The sequence below is a fragment of the Kogia breviceps genome, chromosome 3 (assembly GCF_026419965.1).
Source record: "Kogia breviceps isolate mKogBre1 chromosome 3, mKogBre1 haplotype 1, whole genome shotgun sequence".
Lineage (NCBI taxonomy): Eukaryota > Metazoa > Chordata > Mammalia > Artiodactyla > Physeteridae > Kogia > Kogia breviceps.
Window position 1 is genome coordinate 188,693,265 of NC_081312.1, and position 23,627 is coordinate 188,716,891.

The 23,627-nt window shown below is 37.0% G+C and overlaps 1 protein-coding gene across 1 annotated transcript; it reads left to right on the forward strand.

The window, feature by feature from the left end:
- Positions 1-1,229: 1,229 nt before the first annotated feature.
- Positions 1,230-21,907, forward strand: LOC131752595 (patched domain-containing protein 3). Its single transcript, XM_059057074.2, is given in 6 exon segments — positions 1,230-1,836; positions 1,839-2,290; positions 3,373-3,494; positions 17,656-17,801; positions 20,324-21,116; positions 21,118-21,907. Coding segments are annotated over 6 exon segments (2,826 nt in total). The 3' UTR covers positions 21,824-21,907.
- Positions 21,908-23,627: the final 1,720 nt, after the last annotated feature.

Here is a 23,627-nt window from a genome sequence, read left to right on the forward strand (position 1 = left end):
ATGGTGAGTGTAAGCAACAAATTTAAAAAGTAAAATCAAAATAAGATACCAGTGGCACAAATCAAACATTTTAATGACATTCTTGGACAGGCTGTGGCAAAACAAAACCTCATGCACTGCTTATGAGGGCGTAAACTGATACAACTTCTATGGATTTTATCAGTAACTCTGAAATTTAAAATGGGACATCCTTTGGCCCAGTAAATCCCTTTCTACAAAAACATCTCACAAATATAGTTCTCGTGCTCTACGTCAAAGACATTCATTCACTTAGTCCTGTTTATATCAGCAAAACACTCTAAAAGACCCACAGATCTATCAATAGGGTTATGGCTCATTAATTTATGTTTCACCCATACACTGGAAAATTATAAAGCAATTCAAAAAAGTAAGATAACTCTACATGCAGTCACATGTTAAGATCCTTTCACATATTTGGTGAACAATGTAATCTGCATACAGAGATAGTGCAATAATACTCATGGAAAAGATATACTTGCATATATCTTGATATGCCTGCAAATGCAAAGAAAACGGTTTGTAAGAATAAACACCCACTTTTTAACACTTCTGTTAAGAGGAGGAATGGGACAGAAGGAAGTTTTAGGGTTGGGTTTTGGGTTCTTTTCTTTTTTTTCACTTTTCATTCTATGCATTTACTTCTAACTTTTTACAAGGAGAATGTTATGTCTGTAGTTAAAGAATAAAAACAACTCAATTAGGGGTACCCGGTTCACCAAAGCCTTATTCTGAGAACCATGCTTCTGGATGATCCCCCCAAAGGTAAAAGCTGCCACTTAGAACACATGACATATCTGTGCCGTGTGCGTGTGTGTGTGTGTGTGTGTGTGTGTGTGTGTGTATGCGCGTGCGCGCGCGCCTGCGCGCGCATGCGGGGGGTGGGTAGTGCGGGGCTGCGCCCGTGAACCAGCCAAATTCTGCCAACTGTGAGTCCTGTAGGGCAGGCACGATTCCGTTCGCCTGTAAGAAGTGTTTCTTGTATTCACTGAATCCTGAGAGGCTGGGCGCAGGGACACATTGGGGGCTGGTTAGGCTACCACGTGGCCGCCAGCGAAGCTCCAGCCTCCGGGCGGGAGCAGCCCGGGCTCAAACAGACTCCCTCAGAATTTCTCCAGGAAACCGTCGGGTGGGTGGAGATGGGCGCTCCGTCCAGCAGCGCCCTTCCAATCCGCTGTCCTGTTTCAGACCGTCGCCTTTCCTTCCCAGAAATGAGCCTTAATCCAGCTAAGGTTGCGCCAGAGGCGGCGCCCGGGCGGAAGGCGGGGCAGGAACCGGGGCCCGGAGCGCAGGGGCCGGAGGCGGGGCCGGGGCCGGACTCGAAGAGCCGGCCGCAGCCGCCGGCAGGGCCCGGCTCCGAGCCTCTCCCGGCCGCAGAGCCCGAGCCGGAGCCGCTCTCGGCGTCGGGTCCGGGACAGCATCCCGAGCTGGGCTGGGCTGCGGGGCAGCGCGCAGGGGCCCCGCCGGAGTCGCAGCCTCTGCCGGCGTCGGAGTCTGAGAACGGAGTGTCCGAGAGGCCCCGCTGCCACACCGACTGCCTGGAGGCGCCGCTCTCCCGGGCCTTCCGGCGGCTGGGATGGGAGGTGGGCTCGCACCCCTGGATCTTCCTGCTGCTGCCCATGGTTTTAACGGCCGTCCTCGGCACTGGCCTGATTCACCTGCCCAAGGAAGAAGAAGACGACCTCGAGGAGCAGTACACCCCGATAGGGAGCCCCGCCAAGGCTGAGCGACGCTTCGTGCAGGGACATTTCACCGCCAACGACTCTGATCTCTTCTCCATCGCCAGGAAGAGCACCGAGGTCAATTATGCTTCCATTCTAGTGTCTCCGACACCAACTCGCTGCTGGAACAAGAAGCCTTATCAGAAATTAGTGCAGTGGACAGCGCGGTTCAGGCTTTGTCTGTGACACAGGTAAACGGAACCCAGATCCTCTACAGTGAGGTGTGCTCGAAGAACCAGGGCTACTGTGTACCCTCCAACCCACTCTTGTTCGCCTGGAAAACGAACAGTGTCCTCAACCTGAGAAACATCACCTTCCCCATCTACAGCCGAGCCGGCCAGGTCGTGTACCTGGCCAACATCCTTGGAGGAACTGTGTTAGGCGAGAGCATGGGACTGAGCCAGTTACTCCTGGAGGCCAAAGCCATGCGGCTGCAGTACTACCTGAAGACCGGCGAAGGAGTGGACAGCGAACGTAGCAAGGCGTGGCTGATCCATTTCCTGAACCAAGTTGGCAAACTTGAAAAGAGTCTGGCCTTGAGGAAGATCCAGGTACTTGGCGGCTGGGGCTTTATAGGGAGGCCGGGAGAAGGTGGGAGGGATAAGAAGACTTGTTCCAACCGCACTCCCTAATTACTTGATGGAGCCCTTGACTTGAAGCTGGGTTTGTTCTGCTGTATTTGGTCCTTAATCCAACTTTCTTAACATAGCGCACTGAAGAATGCCACAAAAGAATCTAAAAGAGTGGGTATATGCATATGTATAACTGATTCACTTTGCTGTACACCTGAAACTAACACATAATTGTAAATCAACTATATTACAATAAAATTTTTTAAAAGTAAAATAAAATAAAAAAGAGAGCTAAGACCTAAAAAAAAAAAAAGCCAGAAATCTTAAATCCTTGGTAACATTTTCCTGAAAAACACAAATTGTACACCCTCAAGGTTGTTCTCTTCAGTACAGACATTGATCTTAAGGTTTAGTTTGGTTTTCTGGTCAAATTACTTTGAAATTCTTACTTTTAGTTAAAGTCTTTGCTGTTTCTGGGAGCCCCCTAAAATTTGTTTAGAGTTCAGTGGAATAAAAAAACAAATCTATAAGCAAAAGTTCCATGGTGTTGTTGAAAAAGAATGCTGGGCAATTTAAAAGTAAATTATAACATAGTGCCAGGCACATGTTAGCTGTTCAGTAATTGCTGGGCTGGCAAACCTAATACTCTGAATAAAACTGGTGAAAGTGAGACACCTTCTGGAAAAAGCCTTTGAATACCCAGTCCTTAATGAAATGATATTTGTGCAATTAAAATAGTAAAAGATAACAACCTAATAAAAATTTAGAAAAAGCCAAAATGCCTATAGTTATTAATGATTTTTTAATATAAGATTCAGATTTCATATATTCAGGAGTTTTAAACTTTAGATTTTTGAAAGAAACTTTGGAAAACATGCCAGAGATTTGTGGGAAGAAGCAAATCTTTATTACCTTCTTAATTCTAAAATCATAATCCACATAGTTTGATTCTTTACTGAATTTTAATGTTTCAATCAATAAGCTGTAGTGTTTCGATATCATTTGTAACACACACAATATCAGAATTAAAAGTTACTTATCTGAGTATATTTTTGTGGCAGGTGGTCTACTTTACATCACATTCTAGACAACTGGAATTTGAGGCAACTTCTATGACAGTGATCCCCTTGTTTCACTTGGCATACCTTCTAATCATATTATTTGCAATCACATCATGCTACAGGTAAAAGACTTTTATTAGTTTTTTAAACACTAACTTAAAAATATTTTATTGTGGTGATATATATGTATATAATGTATATATAATATGTATAACAGAAAATGTACCATTTTAAAAACTATTTAAAAATATTTATTTAATTATTTGGCTATGCCAGGTCTTAGCCGCAGCACATGGGATCTTTAATTGCAGCATGTGGGCTCTTAGTTGTGGCATGCAGGCTCTTAGTTGTGGCATGTGGGATCTAGTTTCTTGACCAGGGATCCAACCTGGGCCCCCTGCACTGGGAGCATGGAGTCTTAACCACTGGACCACCAGGGAAGTCCCTAAAAACCATTTTTAAGTGTACAATTTAGTGGCATTAATTACATTCACACTGTTGTGCAACCATCACAACTATCTCTTTATCAATATGTTCCATCACCCCAAACAGAAACTCTGTAACCATTAAGCAATAACTCCCCGTTGTCTCCCCCAAGTCTTGGTTACTTTTTAATCTACTTTCTGTTTCCATGAATTTGCCTATTGTAGAGATTTCATATAAGTGGAATCATATAATATTTGTCCTTTTGTGACTGGCTTATTTCACTTAGCATAATGTTTTCAAGGTTTATCCATGTTGTAGCATGAGTTCCTTTTTATGGCTGAATAATATTCCATTATATATATATACCACATTTTATCTACTTATCTGTTTATGGGCCCTTGGAATATTTCCATCTTTTGACTATAGTCAATGAACGTTGGTGTACAAATCTCTGTTTGAACCTGTTTTCAATTCTTTTCAGTATATACCTAGGAGTGGAATTAGTGGGTTGTATGATAATTCTCTGGTTAGCTTTTTGAAGAACCACCAAACTATTTTTCACAGAGGGAGGCTACACCATTTTATATCCCACCAGCAATGTGTAAGTTTTCCAATTTCTCCACATCCTCGCCAGCACTTGTTATTTTCTGTTTTATTGATTATAGCCATCCTTGTGGGTACAAAGTGACATCTTATTGTGGTTTTGATTTGCATTTCGCTAGTAACTAATGATGTTAAGTATCTTTTTATGTGTTTACTGGTCATTTGTACATCTTCTCTGGAGAAATGTCTATTCAGGTCCTTTGCCACCCCCCCACTTTTTTTTTTTTTGTCTGTGCCACACAGCTTGCAGGATCTTACTTTCCTGACCAGGGATTGAACTCGGGCCCTTGGCAGTGAAAGCGTGGAGTCCTAACCACTGGACTGCCAGGGAATTCCCACTTTTGCCTATTTTTAATGAAGTTGTTTGTCCTTTTGTTGTGTTGAGTCCTATTGTTGATGAGTACTTTATATATTTTAGATATTAAATCCTTATCAAGATATATGATTTGCAAATATTTTCTCCCACTCTGTAGATTATCTCTTTACTTTCTTGATAATGTCCTTTAATGCACAAAAGTTTTAATTATGATGAAATTCAACTTATTTATTTTTATTTTTGCTACTTGTGCTTTTGGTGTTATATCTAAGAATCCATTGACAAGTCCAAGGTCATGCTCATTTACCCTATGTTTCCTTCAAGAGTTTTATAGTTTTAGCTCTGAAATTTAGGTGATTGCAATTTTTAATTCATAGTTGTATGTGATGTGGAGTAGGGGTCCAACTTCATTCTTGTACATGTGGAAATCCAGTTATCCAAGTACCATTTGTTGAAGAGACTGTTCTTTCCCAGTTGAATGGACTTGGCATCCTTGTCAAAAATCAATGGGCTGTAGATGTATGGGTTTATTTCCAGATGCTCAGTTCTAGTCCATTGGTCTATATGTCAATCCATATACTACTACAACTCTGTTTTAATTATTGTAGCTTTGTTATAAGTTTTGAAATCTGGAAATCTCAGCTGTCCATTTTTTTTTTCATTTTAAGATTATTTTGGATATCCAGGGCTCCTTGTAATTCCATATGAATTTCAGTGTTGACCTTTCCATTTCTGAAAAAAAAAAAAGCCATTGGAATTTTGATAGAGATTGTGTTGAACCTGTAGATTGCTTAGGTGAGATTGTCATTTTGACAATATTAAGTCTTCCTCCCCATTAACTAAGAATGTCTTTCCATTAATTTAGGTCTTCTTTAGTTTTCATCAATGTTTTGTAGTTTTCAGCATACACGTCTTTCACTTCTTTGGTTAAATGTATTCCTAAGTATTTCATTATTTTAAACACTAAATGGAATTACTTCTTTAAGTTCTTTTTGGGATTGTTCATTGTGCATGGATAGAAACAGCTGAATCCTGTGTGTTTATCTTATATCCTGCAGCTTTACTGAATTTGTTTACTAACGTTAGTAGTTTTCTTGCGGAGTCTTTGGATTTTTCATATATATGATCACATAATCTGTGAAAAGAGATAGTTACAATTCTCCCTTTCCAATTTGAATTCCTTTTATTTCAATTTCTTGTCTAATTGCTCTGGCTAGCACTTCCAGTACAATGTTGAATATCATTGGTGAAAGTGGGCATCCTTATCTTGTTCCTGATCTTAGGTGGAAAGCTTTCCATTTTTCACCATTGAGTATGATGTTAGCTGTGCAGTTTTCATACTTGACTTTATAATTTTGAGGAACTTTCCTTCCATTCCTTGTTTTCGAGTGTTTTTGTCATGAGAAGATATTGGAATTTGTCAAATGCCTTTTCAGCATCTTTTGAGATGATCACTACTAGTGTGGTGTATTACATTGATTGATTTTCCCATGTTGAACCACTCTTGCATTCCTGGGGTAAATCCCATATGGTCATGATGTATAATCCTTTCAATATGCTATTGAATTGTGTTTGCTAGAATTTTGTTGAAGATTTTTGTATCTATATTTATAAGAGGTATTATCTGTAGCTTTCTTGTGGTACCTTTGTCTGGAATTGATATCAATGTAATGATGGCCTCATCATATGAGTTAGGAAGTGTTCCCTTCCTTTCAACTTTTTGGAAGGATTTGAAAAAGATTGGTATTAATTCTTCTTTACATGTTTGGTAAAACTCACTAGTGAAGCCATCTGGTCCTGGACTTTTTTTGTTGGGAGGTTTTTGATTACTGATTCAATCCTTTTACTTGTTACATGTCTGTTGAAGTGTTCTATTTCATCTTGAGTCAGTTTAGTTCTTTGTGTATTTCTAGGAATTTCTGCATTTTATCTAGGTTATCCAGTTTGTTGGCATAAGTTGTTAATAGTAGTCTCTTATAATCCTTTACATTTCTGTGAGTTCAGTAGTAATGTCCTCACTTTCATATCTGATTTAGTTATTTGTATCTTTTTTTTCTTTTCTCCTTTGTCACTCTAGATAAATGTTTGTCAATTTTGTTGTTCTTTTTCAATAGCCACTTTTGGTTTTGTTGGTTTTGTCTGTTGTTTTTCTATTCTCAATTTTATTTATCACTGTTCTAATCTTTATTATTTTCTTCCTTCTGTTAGTTTTGTGTTTGGTTTTCTCTTCTTTTTCTGGTTCCACAAGTTGTCTAAATCCACAAAGTGGTTTGAGATCTTTTCTCTTTTTTAATGTAGCTATAAATTTACCTCTGGGCACTGGTGTCACTACATCTCATAAGTTATGGTATTTTGTATGTTTGTTTTCATTTTCCTTATAAATTATCTGCCTAGATGTTTTATCTATTATTGAAAGTGATGTATTGAATTTGCCAACTATTTCTGTAGAGCTATATATTTCTCTCTACAATTCTGTTAATATTTGCTTCATATATTTTGGGTCTCTGTTATGTGGTTAATCTATGTTTATAGTTGTTGTATGTTCCTGATTAATTGGCCCTTTTATCAACATATAGTGTCACTCTGTCTCTTTTAACAGTTTTTGAAATAAAGTCTATTTTTGTCTGATATCAGTATAGCTACCTCTGGTCTCTTTTGGTTACTATTCATATTGAGTATCTTTTTCAGTCCTCTAACTTTCATTCTATTCATGTCTTTGGATATAAAGTGAGTCTCTTGTACACAGCATATAGTTGAATCATGCTGTTTTATCCATTCTGACAATATCTGCCTTTTGGTTGGAAAGTTTAATTTATTTAGATTTAAAAATAATTGCTGACAAGGAAGGACTTCTGTTGTTTTGCTGTTTGTATTCTGTATATATTATAGCTTATTGTCCTTCATTTCATCCATTTATGCCGTTTGTTTTTTTTTTTTTTTTGCCACGTGGCACGCCTTGTGGGATCTTAATTCCCTGACCAGGGATTGAACCCAGGCCCAGGCAGTGAAAGCTCCAAGTCTTAACCACTGGACCAGTGAATTCCTGATTTATGCCTTCTTTTATGTTTAGTTTCTGTTTTTCTAGTGAGCTGTTTTGATTCTTTTTTCATTTCCTTTTGTGATGGTTTTTAGAGACTTTCTTTGTGGTTACCATGGAGATTCATATAACATCTTAAATTTAAAATGATCTATATTAAATTAATACCTACTTAACTTTTAACTATGCTGCTTCTATACATCTCTGTCCTCCCTCCCTTATGTTGTTGTCATAAATTATATCCTTATACATTGTATGCACTATAACATAGATTTATAGTTATTTTTATGTAATTGTCTTTTAAATTCTGTAGGAAATAAAAGGTAGAATTACAAACCAAAAATACAATAATACTTGTTTTGGTATTTGCCCTTATACTTACCTTTACTGGAGATCTGTATTTCTTCACGACTTTGGTTACTTTTTTTTTTTCTTCATTTCAATCTGAAGGAGTTCCTTCAGCATTTCTTATAGGACAGGCCTAGTGATAACAGATTCCCTCAGCTCTTCTTTATCTGTGAATGTCTTAACTTCTTCATATTTGAAGGAGAGTTTTCTGGACACTGCCTTGAAGTTGATGGGTTTTTCTTTTAACACTTTCAATATCATCCATTGTCCCTTGGCCTCCATGGTTTCTGATGAGAAATCAACCTTTATACTTATTAAGTATCCTTTGTACGTTATCAGTTGCTTCTTTCTTGCTGCTTCCAAGACTCTCTTTGTCATCATCTTTCAGTAGTTTGATTATAATGTCTCTTGGTGTGGATCATTTTGAGTTTATCCTACTTGGAGTTTGTTAAGTTTCTTGGATTTGTAGCTTCATGTCTTCTATCAAATTTGGGAAGTTTTCAGTCATTATTCTTTAAGTATTCTTTCTGCCTTTTTCTCCCTCTCTTCTTTTCAGGGACACCCATAATATATATGTTGGTTAGCTTGCTGGAATCTAACAGGTCTGTGAGGTACTTTTCACTTCTTAATTCTTTTTTCTTTCAGCCCTCTGTAAACTTTTGACTGTTTTCCAGAGATCACAGAGTTGATTCTGACAACTTCTGCTTGTTTTTCTATGTGTTGGCTGGGAGACAAGAAGTGGAAAATTCTTACTCTACATTTTTCTGATGTCTAGCAGTAAACTCTTATTTTTTAAACCTAATGACTTAAAAAAAATTTCACCCATTAGCAATAGTATGCAATCAAATGGAATAGTAATAAGAAATTTTGGCTGGTTTTGTTTGAGTTGGCATATGTTTATTACCTTACATGTTGTGCCAGTTATGATTAGTTGTGTCATTTGGAGGCAGATATGCTGATAGAGCTAAGAAACAAGTCTTTATTTCTATTATAAATTTGAACTAGTACCTTTAACTATACAAAAAAGTAAGCTCTAATTTAATTGACATGGGCATCTGCATTGTTCTGGTGTGGAGTTTACCATGTTAAGTACTTGTTATCTAGGCATTAGGGTTAGTTTGAGCTCTTATGGCCGGAAAGCTAAAATATCAGCCAAAAAAAAAAAATAGAATTTAGATGTAGAGAGAACCTCACAAATAATATTATTCTAATGATTCTCACATCAGAGTCACAGAGAGAGCCCTAAAACCACATATTCTGAGGCCCTGCCCTATTGAATCAAGTATCTGGAGGCTACATCTGAAAATCTATATTTCAAAAATTTCTCTAGTTTATTCTCATAAGTACATAAGTTTGGGGGAACTGATATAATTTAACTCTCTAGGTTTAAGGTAGAGAAAGATGTGAGGCTCCAATAGGTAAAGGGACTTAACCACACTGGGTGCATCTTTAGAGTCAATAAACTAATTTATAACTTTGTTATTCTGGAAAGGAAGATCACATCCTTTAGAAAATAAAGAAACAAAAAAAAAGAAGGAAGGAAGGAAAAAGGAGGAAGAAGGGAAGGAAGGAAGGGAGGAAGGGAGGGAGGGGGGAGGAAAGAAAGCAAAATTCAATCTTGTTAAAGTTAGTAGGATAAACAATTTTTTAAATTAGTATGGAATCTATAAGGTACCAAGAACTAGTTTGACAAAAGTCTTCTACTGGATAGTTGGTTCTGAATATACAAAGTTATGTCAGTTCTTGCTTATCTGTAGCAAATAATTGTGGACAGTAATGCAGAAAATCTTGTATTGAAGGCAATTAGAAAATGACTTACATTTGTCTTTGAAGACTTTTTATGCTTAAGTAACCAACATATTGAACACACAGGACACATGAGGTGTAAACATAAAGCAACTTCATTTTCATCTCCCTCTGTTCCCTTTAAGTTTTGTAGGTAGAGCAAGTTCTTCCTCTGCCCCATAAAAACTGAGGCAGGCCCTGTGACTTTCATTGTCATTCTTAGGTAAGACAGAGTCCTCCAATCAGAATTAAAATGTCCATGTTCTTGTAATAAACAAAAAGTGGTAACTTGATTTGAAGCTAAGGTTTCCCCCTCTCTTAGCTGGAGCACACTGCATGGGAAAGCCTTTTATGGGGAAAAAAGGGCTTCCCTGCCCTCTTCTATCACTCTTATCTTGCTGTACTAGTTCCTGGGTTAGAACATGCCCAAGGAGAAGAGGAAAGGGAAGAGGAAGATTCTTAAGCCATACATGCTGAGTGATGGTCTAATAGATGCTTTTTCTGGGTTTGAATATACAACTGATTCTCCTGTGAGAGCTTTTGTAAGTTCCTTCGACATCTCTCACTCCCAGTTCTCTGTTATCACTGAGAATCTTATCTCTGTTCTGGGTGGGGCCTCCTAGACAGTCCCTAAGATATCCCCATCCTGCCTGTCTCACACACTTATATATGAAAGTTATTCCTTGCCTACATGCATTTACCTCATACAGAACCATTATCGAAACACATTTTGTGGTTCCATATTTACTGTCTTGCAGTGAAGTCACTTAAACAATAGTAAGACTTTCTCAAAAGATATACTCCAAATTGAACTTCATTCTATAGTAAATACTGGTATGTTGAGCTTCCAGACTATTTCAAAATTGTCTGACATTTTGGAAATGACAAAACTTACACCAAATGTAGATCAATTTCAGAAAAAAAATCCAGAGAATCTTTCCCTTCTCAAATATACTGTAAACTATTCTTTAGTCTTGATAGACATCATTATCTTTCAAGGAAGATGTGGATCCCTCACCAAGCGTATACATACATTGTATTCTAAGTGGAATGATTTCTGTTTAGCTCTCCCCTGCTAAATGAATAGAAAATTCAGAAAATTGGTCATTTTGCTGCCAGTGATGCCTAACTGCCTGAGCATTGGAATCATATGAAGAAATTTTTAGACACTTGGATTCTGCAGCTTCTCTACAAACCTATAGATCAGAATCTGCAGAGCTGTGTTCCAGGACTGCAGGAATCTAAAGTTCTAAGACTCTCCTAAGTCATTCTGATAAACTGCTTAACCAAGGTCCTTCTTAGGGACTAGAAAATCTGCAAGTGTGTTCACCAAACAGTGCTCTACATTCACATCTTCCCTCCATTGCCTATTGAACATTAAAATAAAGGTCATTTAGAAAAGTCAACACAGCAACTAGTCAAAGTCAAGTCACTCTAGCCAATAATATACCTCATTCCCCCATCCTCTGAAAAATTTACACCAAAAAAAAAATCCAGAAACCTGAAAGAGGGAATGGGGATAAACATGTCATATGTAGCTTTTATCCTCATTAATCTTTCTGATTTCACGGTTCATCTGTGTTACTTTCTCATCTTAAACTCCTATAAACCAGTATTGTTACTTTAAGAAAGTATTTGTTATAATCAAAGTTTCTCCTAACAAAGAAATTTACTTTTGCTCTGGAGTGAGACTGTGTGTGTGTGTGTGTGTGTGTGTGTGTGTGTGTTTATTTTTGGGCCCTGAGTTTAACTGACAGCACCAGCAGTTTGAGAAAAAGTGAGATACAGGCACAGTGTAGTTGGGGTTTTTTTTGGTAGTAATAAGAAAGTTTATCTGTTTTAATGTGGTCCTGCCTGAATAAGGTCTTTAGTTATATTCTTGCTGTTTTGGAATCAATAGCTCCATTTGCTTAGTTGACTCTCCCAGTTTTCAAACCAAACTTAGTTTCTCTCTCCTGCTAAAAATATCTAGAGGCAGGTATCAATCATTTGTTTTGGAGCAGTTAGCAAGTGAGTAAAGTAGAAAACCAGAGGCTATTGTCAGTGTTTTAAAATGTAAAGTCATGGTTGTTGGGAGGAAAAGTATTAAACCGATTCTTTAATTGCTGTGTATGTATTCCCATTTCTGTTGGTCCAACCAAGAAACAGGCATAGCTTGTGTTACTCAAAATGGAGTACATATCACATTTTTTTGCAATTAGTAGCCACTTTTCTAGAGCCCAGTTCTCCAGCAGAGGAGAGTATGAAAATCTTTTAGAAGGAGGCTTTACTCTTTTTTTTTTTTTTTAAACAGCAGGTTCTTATTAGTCATCAATTTTACACACATCAGTGTATACATGTCAGTCCCAGTCTCCCAATTCATCACACCACCACCACCACCACCCCGCCGCTTTCCCCCCTTGGTGTCCATACATTTGTTCTCTACATCTGTGTCTCTATTTCTGCCCTGCAAACCGGATCATCTGTACCATTTTTCTAGGTTCCACATATATGCGTTAATATACGGTATTTGTTTTTCTCTTTCTGACTTACTTCACTCTGTATGCCAGTCTCTAGGTCCATCCACATCTCAACAAATGACCCAATTTCGTTCCTTTTTATGGCTGAGTAATATTCCATTGTATATATGTACCACAACTTCTTTATCCATTCTTCTGTCGATGGGCATTTAGGTTGCTTCCATGACCTGGCTATTGTAAATAGTGCTGCAATGAACATTGGGGTGCATGTGTCTTTTTGAATTGTAGTTTTCTCTGGGTATATGCCCAGTAGTGGGATTGCTGGATCATATGGTAATTCTATTTTTCGTTTTTTAAGGAACTTCCATATTGTTCTCCATAGTGGCTGTATCAGTTTACATTCCCACCAACAGTTCAAGAGGGTTCCCTTTTCTCCACACCCTCTCCAGCATTTGTTGTTTGTAGATTTTCTGATGACGCCCATTCTAACTGGTGTGAGGTGATACCTCATTGTAGTTTTGATTTGCATTTCTCTAATAATTAGTGATGTTGAGCAGCTTTTCATGTGCTTCTTGGACATCTGTGTGTCTTCTTTGGAGAAATGTCTATTTAGGTCTTCTGCCCATTTTTGGATTGGGTTGTTTGTTTTTTTAATATCGAGCTGCATGAGCTGTTTATATATTTTGGAGATTAATCCTTTGCCCGTTGATTCATTTGTGAATACTTTCTCCCATTCTGAAGGTTGTCTTTTCGTCTTGTTTATGGTTTCCTTTGCTGTGCAAAAGCTTTGAGGTTTCATTAGGTCCCATTTGTTTGTTTTTATTTCCATTACTCTAGGAAGTGGATCAAAACAGATCTTGCTGTGATTTATGTCTGAGAGTGTTCTGCCTATATTTTCCTCTAAAAGCTTTATAGTGTCTGGTCTTACATTTAGGTCTCTAATCCATTTTGAGATTTTTTTGTGTGTATGGTGTTAGGGAGTGTTCTAATTTCAGTCTTTTACATGTAGCTGTCCAGTTTTCCCAGCACCACTTATTGAAGAGACTGTCTTTTCTCCATTTTATATCCTTGCCTCCTTTGTCATAGATTAGTTGACCATCGGTGCATGGGTTTACCTCTGGGCTTTCTATCTTGTTCCATTGATCTATGTTTCTGTGTTTGTGCCAGTACCATATTGTCTTGATTACTGTAGCTTTGTAGTATAGTCTGAAGTCTGAGAGCCTGATACCTCCAGCTCCGTTTTTTTCTCTCAAGATTGCTTTGGCTACTTGGGGTCTTTTGTGTCTCCATACAAATTTTAAGATTTTTTGTTCTAGTTCTGTAAAAAATGCCATTGGTAATTTGATAGGGATTGCATTGAATCTGTAGATTGCTTTGGGTAGTATAGTCATTTTCACAATATTGATTCTTCCAATCCATGAACATGGTATATCTCTCCATCTGTTTGTTTCATCTTTAATTTCTTTATCAGTGTCTTATAGTTTTCTGCATACAGGTCTTTTGTCTCCCTAGGTAGGTTCATTCCTAGGTATTTTATTCTTTTTGTTGCAATGGTAAATGGGAGTGTTCCCTTAATTTCTCTTTCAGATTTTTCATCATTAGTGTATAGGAATGCAAGAGATTTCTGTGCATTAATTTTGTATCCTGCAACTTTACCAAATTCATTGCTTAGCTCTAGTAGTTTTCTGGTGGCATCTTTAGGATTCTCTATGTATAGTATCATGTCATCTGCAAACAGTGACAGTTTTACTTCTTCTTTTCCAATTTGTATTCCTTTTCTTTCTTTTTCTTCTTTGTTGCCATGGCTAGGACTTCCAAAACTATGTTGAATAATAGTGGTGAGAGTGGACATCCTTGTCTTGCTCCTGATCTTAGAGGAAATGCTTTCAGTTTTTCACCATTGAGAATGATGTTGGCTGTGGCCTTTAGTATGCTGAGGTAGGTTCCCTCTGTGCCCACTTTCTGGAGAGTTTTTATCATAAATGGGTGTTGGATTTTGTCAAAAGATTTTTCTGCATCTTTTGAGATGATCATATGGTTTTTATTCTTCAATTTGTTAATATGGTGTATGATTTGCATATATTGAAGAATCCTTGCATTCCTGGGATAAATTCCACTTTATCATGGTGTATGCTCCTTTTAATGTGTTGTTGGATTCTTTTTGCTAGTATTTTGTTGAGGATTTTTGCACCTATATTCATCAGTGATATTGGCATGTAATTTTCTTTTCTTGTAGTATCTTTGTCTGGTTTTGGTATCAGGGTGATGGTGGCCTCATAGAATGAGTTTGGGAGTGTTCCTTCCTCTGCAATTTTTTGGAAGAGTTTGAGAAGGATGGGTGTTAGCTCTTCTCTAAATGTTTGATAGAATTCACCTGTAAAGCCATCTGGTCCTGGACTTTTGTTTGTTGGAAGATTTTTAATCACAGTTTCAATTTCATTACTTGTGATTGGTCTGTTCATATTTTCTATTTCTTCCTGGTTCAGTCTTGGGAGGTTATACCTTTCTAAGAATTTGTCCATTTCTTTCAGGTTGTCCATTTTATTGGCATAGAGTTGTTGTAGTAGTCTCTTAGGATGCTTTGTATTTCTGCGGTATCTGTTGTAACTTCTCCTTTTTCATTTCTAATTTTATTGATTTGAGTCCTCTCCCTTTTTTTCTTGATGAGTCTGGCTAATGGTTTATCAATTTTGTTTATCTGCTCAAAGAACCAGCTTTTAGTTTTATTGATCTTTGCTATTGTGTTCTTTGTTTCTATTTCAGTTATTTCTGCTCTGATATTTATGATTTCTTTCCATCTGCTAACTTTGGGTTTTGTTTGTTCTTCTTTCTCTAGTTCCTTTACATGTAAGGTTAGATTATTTATTAGAGATTTTTCTTATTTCTTGAGGTAGGCTTGTATAGGTATAAACTTCCCTCTTAGAACTGCTTTTGCTGTATCCCATAGGTTTTGGATTGTTGTGTTTTAATTGTCATTTGTCTCTAGGTATTTTTTGATTTCCTCTTTGATTTCTTCAGTGATCTCTTGGTTATTTAGTAACGTAGTGTTTAGCCTCCATGCGTTTGTGTTTTTTACGTTTTTTCCCCTGTAATTCATTTCTAATCTCATAGCATTGTGGTCAGAAAAGATGCTTGATATGATTTCAATTTTCTTAAATTTACTGAGGCTTGATTTGTGACCCAAGATGTGATCTATCCTGCAGATTGTTCCATGCTCACTTGAGAAGAAAGTGTAATCTGTTTTTGGATGGAATGTCCTATAAATATCAATTAAATCTATCTGGCCTATTGTGTCATTTAAAGCTTGTGTTTCCTTATTAATTTTCATTTTGGATGATCTGCCTATTGGTGTAAGTGAGGTGTTAAAGCCCCCCACTATTATTGTGTTAGTGTTGATATCCTCTTTTAGAGCTGTTAGCAGTTGCCTTATGTATTGAGATGATCCTGTGCTGGGTGCATATATATTTATAATTGTTATATCTTCTTCTTGGATTGATCCCTTGATCATTATGTAGTCTCCATCCTTGTCTCTTATAACAGCCTTTATTTTAAAGTCTGTTTTATCTGATATGAGTATTGCTACTCCAGCTTTCTTTTGATTTCCATTTGCATGGAATATCTTTTTCCATCCCTTCACTTTCAGTCTGTATGTGTCCCTAGGTCTGAAGTGGGCCTCTTGTAGACAGTATGTATATGGGTTTTGTTTTTGTATCCATTCAGCCAGTGTATGTCTTTGGTTAGAGCATTTAATCCATTCACGTTTAAGGTAATTTTCGATATGTGTGTTCCTATGACCATTTTCTTAATTGTTTTGGGTTTGTTTTTGTAGGTCCTTTTCTTCTCTTGTGTTTCCCACTTAGAGAAGTTTCTTTAGCATTTGTTGTAGAGCTGGTTTGGTGGTGCTGAATTCTCTTAGCTTTTGCTTGTCTGTAAAGCTTTTGAGTTCTCCATTGAATCTGAATGAGATCCTTGCTGGGTGAGTAATCGTGGCTGTAGGTTCTTCCCTTTCATCACTTTAAGTATATCATGTCACTCCCTTCTGGCTTGAAGAGTTTCTGCTGAGAAATCAGCTGTTAACCTTATGGGAGTTCCCTTGTATGTTATTTTTCCCTTGCTGCTTTCAATAATTTTTCTTTGTCTTTAATTTTTGCCAATTTGATTACTGTGTGTCTCGGCATGTTTCTCCTTGGATTTATCCTGTATGGGACTTGCTGCACTTCCTGGACTTGGGCGGCTATTTCATTTCCCATGTTAGGGAAGTTTTCGACTATAATCTCTTCAGATATTTTCTCGGGTCCCTTCTCTCTCTCTTCTCCTTCTGGGACCCCTATAATGTGAATGTTGTTGCGTTTAATGTTGTCCCAGAGGTCTCTTAGACTGTCTTCATTTCTTTTCATTCTTTTATCTTTATTCTGTTCTGCAGCAGTGAATTCCACCATTCTGTCTTCTAGGTCACTTATCCATTCTTCTGCCTCAGTTATTCTGCTATTGATTCCTTGTGGTGTAGTTTTCGTTTCAGTTATTGTATTGTTCATCTCTGTTTGTTTGTTCTTTAATTCTTCTAGGTCTTTGTTAAACACTTCCTGCATCTTCTCAATCTTTGCCTCCATTGTTTTTTCGAGGTCTTGGATCATCTTCACTATCATTATTCTGAATTCTTTTTCTGGAAGGTTGCCTATATCCACTTCCTTTAGTTGTTTTTCTGGGGTTTTATCTTGTTCCTTCATCTGGTACATAGCCCTCTGCCTTTTCATCTTGTCTGTCTTTCTGTGAATATGGTTTTTGTTCCACAGGCTGCAGGATTGTAGTTCTTTTTGCTTCTAGAAGGAGGCAGATACATATTGAACCAGCTTTGAAATACAGGAGCTATTTAGGATTGTGTTTAGGGCTAACTGGAGTCACGGGTGGGTGAGAAGACAACTGGATATAGGTACTTCCATTTGCTGTTGTGTTCCATTCACACTCCTTTGACGATCAGAGTGGAATTAACCATCTGCAGTGTTTTAGTATATCTTTGTGGTCCTGAAATGCCAGTCAGTGGATTCGTGCTTGGCTAGATGTGTAAGAATCAGCCAGTATAGTTTGGTAAAAGTACAGATTCCCAACTTTTCTGTCTCCGACCCCCCCTTTTTTTTTCAGTTGGTCTGGGGTAGTGCCTGGAAATTAACATTCTCCAGCAGACAGGTATGAGAATTATTGCCCAAGAGGGCTCTGTATAGGCATCCAATTCAAGAATGTTATGAATTGCTGGAATTTCAGTATAGAAGCTACCACTACGAGTTCCATGATTTTTTTCTCCAAATTTACAGGTGTGACTGTATACAAAACAAAATGTGGGTTGCAGCGTTTGGAGTGATTTCTGCTGCCTTGGCAGTGGTGAGCGGCTTTGGCCTGATGTTGTACATTGGGGTGCCATTTGTGATCATAGTTGCAAATTCACCATTTCTTATTCTAGGTGAGTAAAACAAAACATGAGGCTGCATATTGTGTATGTGGGTGTGTGGGGTGGATAATGGAAGGGGATTGTGTTAGATTAAGCAGAATAATTATATTTAGGTGGCTCTACAGATCCAAATTGGGGTATCAGGAAAGAAGAAAATCAGATGGAATTCTGTTTCTTTAAAGTTAGAAAAATCTAGTACCCCAAATGGAAAAACACAGACCAGGGACATGAACAGGCAGTTCACACACACACACACACACACACACACACACACACACACACACACACACAACCCAACACACAAAATCCAAAATACTAGTCACTGAAAATATAAGAAAAAATATTTGACCTTTCAGTTAATCAAGGGATGCAAGTTAAAACAAAAGTGAGACACCTTTGTTTTCTTTTTTTATTAATGAATATTAGCAAGATTAAAGGTTTGGGGAATGTTGTATGCAAATGAACACTCATATTCTGCTGGGGGAATTTTGTAAGTTAGTGCACTTTTAAAATACAACTTTGCAACAAATCAAAAGACTTAAAAATTTTAAAGGGAATACCTTTGACCTGCCAACTCTACTTCTAGGAGTTTGTCCTAATTATTGGACAAGTGCTTACAAAGTAGACTGTGTATGTTCATTTCAGTGTGATTTAGAATAGGAAAAAACAAGAACAACCTAATCCCATATCGACATGGGATTGGTCCACTCAAACATAGCATATTAAAGTTTTGGAATCCTATTCAGTCTTTAAAAAGAGGTAGATATAAAGTGTTAAATGAAAAATGCTGGCTATGAAACAATATGTTTAAAATAGATATACAAATATATGTGTATATTTGTATAGAGCAAATTCTGGATGGATATACTTAAAATATTAGCAAGGATTATCCCTGAAGGGTGGAATTACAGTTGTTTAAATTTTTTCTTTGCATTTTCCTGTACTTTTAGGATTTATTTTACAATAAGCATGAGAAGATAAATATGTTTGTATTTTGGAAAGTAAGCAACTTGGAAGAAATAATATTTGATTTCCTAGGGGAGACAGTGGAGGAAACCTTCCTAGTACACACTCACACTTAAGCTCTTAGTGTTCCCACAGTCATAAGTAACTATAGTTAAAGTCTATGCAACTGATTTAATATAAAGCATCTTCGTACTGTCTGTGTATACATAGAAGTATGAGTGTAGGGGTGTGTGTGTGTGTGTGTGTGTGTGTGTGTGTGTACAAGTGTGTGGGGTTGTGATTTCAGTAACTCAAGAAATATACGAGGACAATTTTTGAACAAGGTTCTATTAAAAAAATGGTTTTTAAATACCTAATAAATATCAATGAGTTTATTCTTCATCCTTAGTACGTCTGATTCTTCCCTTTTGTTCAGCTGAATACAGCTGAAATCCACAAAGCTGGCAGCAGGGGGAGTGGTGGGATGCAGTTTATGACACGCTACGTAAACCTGTGTCAGTGTAGGCCCTCCTACCTTGATCATAGGCAGACAACATCTGAATTAGAGGCAAAGTGCAACTCCCAGTACTCTCCCAGCTAATCCATGGAGAAGATCTCTTAAAATTGAAATGAAAATCAGCATGTTAGTTCCAAGTACTGATTTTGTATCAATACACACAGAAACAGAGGTGTACATGAGTGAAAGCAGTAGAAAGCTTGAGGGAGATGCAATTTGTCTGCAGCATGCTCATGCTCTCCTTTGTAATCCCATGTCTTCTCTGTGGTCCTTCTCTCCTAGCCTTCATTGATGGTTTCAAAGTCCTCAGATGTTCTCCTGTCCTCTTTATTCCAAACCAATCAGGAAACGTCATTGTGGAAAAGACTGATTACCTTACTAGACATTTAATATGTAAAGGATTCTTAATATTTACTTTGGTGCATATTTCTGATCTCAAGAGAGCCTGCATTTTATTGAGATAATGCCTTAACCTGGGCAAGTGAAGTTTGAATGACAGCCTTGTGGGTATCAAAAGCAGACTAGCAGGAAAACTGCATTTGTGTGTGTGTGTGTGTGTGTCTATAAACTATGGGGTGCCTCTACAATCAGACCACATTGATAGCTAGATGCTAACTGTAGAACAGATAAATCCAGCTCATATTTTAAGCAACAGTATGTTGGCTCAACATTAGTGCATTAGAATAAAATGGTTTACGGGAGAAAATGGTCTCTCAAGTATTCTAATGGTGTCAAGGATACTTTGCTAATCCTACTTCACCTAAAACCCAGAAGCCAGGTTTCCTGACTCATCATTAAAACCCCCTCAATGATGACTAGGAGTAGAGTATACTGTGCTCTGTGCAAATAGGAGTATGTACAAAGCACAGAGCTACTACAGAGCAAGGAGTGATAAGTTCTGTTTTGGATTCAGAGGCAACCAGAGAAAGCATCACAGAAAGAAGTATCAAAACACAGATTGAGGAAGATAAGTAAGACCTTAAGAGATGGACAAAGAAATGGTGTGAACCGATCTGTTTAACGTTTAATGGATGTTCATATGTATGAAGATTCTGTTTCTTTTTTTTAACAGGCGTTGGGGTCGATGACATGTTTATCATGATTTCTGCCTGGCAGAAGGCCAACGTCATGGGTAGCATAAAGGAGAGGATGTCCAATGTCTATTCAAAAGTGGCAGTGTCCATTACAATCACCACCATCACCAACATCCTGGCCTTCTATACAGGAATTATGACGTCTTTCAGGTCTGTACAATACTTCTGCATCTATACAGGAACAACCCTGCTCTTTTGTTATTTTTATAACATCACCTGTTTTGGAGCATTTATGGCCCTGGATGGTAAAAGAGAAGTAGTCTGTCTACGCTGGTTGAAGAAACCAGAAACTCCTGACCAAAAATGTTCCTCATTAAAAAAGCCCTTCTGCCTCCCATGTAATTCTCCCCGAGACAAACATAAAGCTGATATTCACCCAATGAATTTGTTCTTTAGAGACTGTTTTGGTCCTTTTCTCACAAGTACTGAGTCCAAGTGTTTTGTAGTGCTTATATACATTTTGTACATCATAAGTAGTATATATGGGTGTTTCCGAGTGCAGGAAGGTTTAGACCTCCGAAATTTGGCAAGTGACGACTCCTACATCACACCGTATTTTAATGTAGAAGAAGAACATTTTTCAAGTCATGGTCCCAGGGTTATGATAATTGTTACTGAAGCTCTTGACTATTGGGATGGAGATGCTAGGCAAAAATTAGAAAAATGTCTTGTAGATTTTGAAAACAGTGACTATGTAGATAAAAATCTTACAGAGTTTTGGTTACGAGAATATGTGAAATATATGGAAAATCACCATTACAATGTAAATGATAACTTTTCTAAAAAATATTCCCAATTTTGTAATAGATTCTCTACTTTTTATGTATGATATTAACATTACATCATCACAGGAAATCATTTGTTCCAGGGCCTTCATTCAGACCATGGGTGTTTCTTCTTCAACCAATAAGAAGCTGATGTTACTCCAGTTCCGAGACATGGCCAAAAAGTGTGAAATTCCCCTAATGGTGTATAACCAGGCGTTCATATATTTTGATCAGTATTCTGCAATATTAGAAAACACTGTTCGAAATGTAATTGTTGCCTCAACAGCTATGTTCATTGTTTCCTTACTGTTAATCCCTCACCCACTGTGTTCTTTGTGGGTAACTTTTGCTATCTCTTCTGTGATTGTGGGAGTAATGGGTTTCATGGCATTCTGGAACGTCAATCTTGATTCCATATCCATGATTAATCTTGTCATTTGTATAGGGTTTTCTTTTGATTTTTCTGTGCACATTTCCTATGCATTTGTTTCCAGTTCAAAGCCCTCAGTAAACCAAAAAACCATCGAGGCATTGTATCTGCTAGGCTACCCTGTGTTGCAAAGTGCAATTTCAACAATAATAGGAGTGTGTGTCTTATCTGCAGCTAAAGCATACATCTTCAGGACATTTTTTAAGATTATGTTTCTTGTTATGGTATTTGGAGTTGCTCATGGCCTAATTTTTATTCCGCTATTCTTAACCTTTTTTTGAAAGTTTGTTTGGCTAGCCACTAACCAATCAAAGACCAATTACAGAATTCCTGATTGCCCCAATCCAATCTGATAAAAATGAGCTATTAAGAATAGTCAATAAACTAAAAACAAAGGCATGTTTCCTTGGTGTGGAAATCCCATTTTAAAATGTTATTTAAAATATCCTGAGAAAAATTAATTAGTCTTACATTAAAATATCTTTACTAAATTAGGAAGTGTTGTCATCTTTATTATGGTCTATACAATCAAGCATAAGTATAACTTTCCAGTTTTTTTTTCTTCCTTTTATTTCATCATTAGTAGTTTATGCCTGGAATTCAAATATTTTATGTATTATGCTATAAATGGAATATTATTTTCATTGTACTTCCCATATGCATTATTATGTAAAAGTGCAACTGATTATTATTTATTCTCCTAGTCTGGGGTTTTTCTATGCATGTTTTTTGTGGTGTATTTTGATGAACTGAAGTTTTTAAGTTTTGGAATCCAATTTATCATTTTTTTAATGGTTAGTGTTTTCTGTGTCCTCTGTAAGAATTTTTTGCCTAATCCAAGATTACAAAAAATTCATCTATGTTTTCTTCTCAAAGCTAGTAGTTTTATTTTTACATTTAGGTTTATGATTCATAGACCCGTGTCTGCTGGGAAGTATGGATAGAGGAACATTGTCTTCCCATTATAGTTATCCAGTTGTCCCAGCAGCATTAGTGAAAAGACTGTCCTTTCACCATAGGGATTAATTTGGCACCTCTGTCAAAGAATCAATTGACAATTTATGTGTGGCTCTATTTTTGTGCATTGATCTGTTTTTCTATCATACCACACTGCATTGATTACTGAAGCTTTCTATTAATTATTGAAATTAGGTTAGGTAAGGTATCCAACATTTTTCCTCTTTTCCAAGTTGTTTTGGCTATTCTAGGTTCTTTGCATTTAGATACTAATTTTAGAATCATTTGTCAATTTATCAAAAAAAGTCTGGGATTTTGATTGGGATCATGATTGGGTTATGGTGAATCTACAGATCAATTTGGGGAAAATAGATATCTTAGCAGTATGGAATCTTCCAATCTGTGAACATGGTTTATCTCTCCATTTATTTATATCTTCTTTAATTTCTCTCAGGCATGTCTTATAGATTTACATGGATTTACTTCTAAGTACATTAATTTATTATATCATTGTAAATATTTTAAATCCCCTTTCCATTTTTTTTACTAGTACATAAAAATACAATTGGTTTTGGTATACCTACCTTATATTGTGTAATCTTTTTAGGTTCATTTATTAGTTCATGTAGAGTTTTTTAGTTTCTCTAATAGTTTTTATCTATGTAATTATGTAAAGGTCACATAAGGACAATTCTATTTCTCGCTACATAAACTTTATCTTGTAATTATCTTATTGCACTGGCTTAAAATCTCCAGTAAAATGTGGGAAAATGAACTGAAAGCAGACATCATTGCCTTGTTCCCAACTTTGTAAGGAACATAGTCAATATCTCAGGAAGTATGATGATTACCTGGAAGTTTTTCATAGCCATCTTCTGTCAGATTGTGGAAGCTCTTTTCTACATATAGTTTTCTGGGATGTTTTAACATGAATGGGTATTAAATTTTGTCAAATAATTTCTGTCCATTGACTGAGATTATCATGTCTATTTTCTATCTTAATCTGTGAGTGTGACAATTTATATTGAATGATTTTTTAATATTATATACCAACCTTGCATTCCTAGGATGACTCACATTTAGTCATGGCATGTTATTATTTTCATATATTGCTCTTTGTTTTGTTAA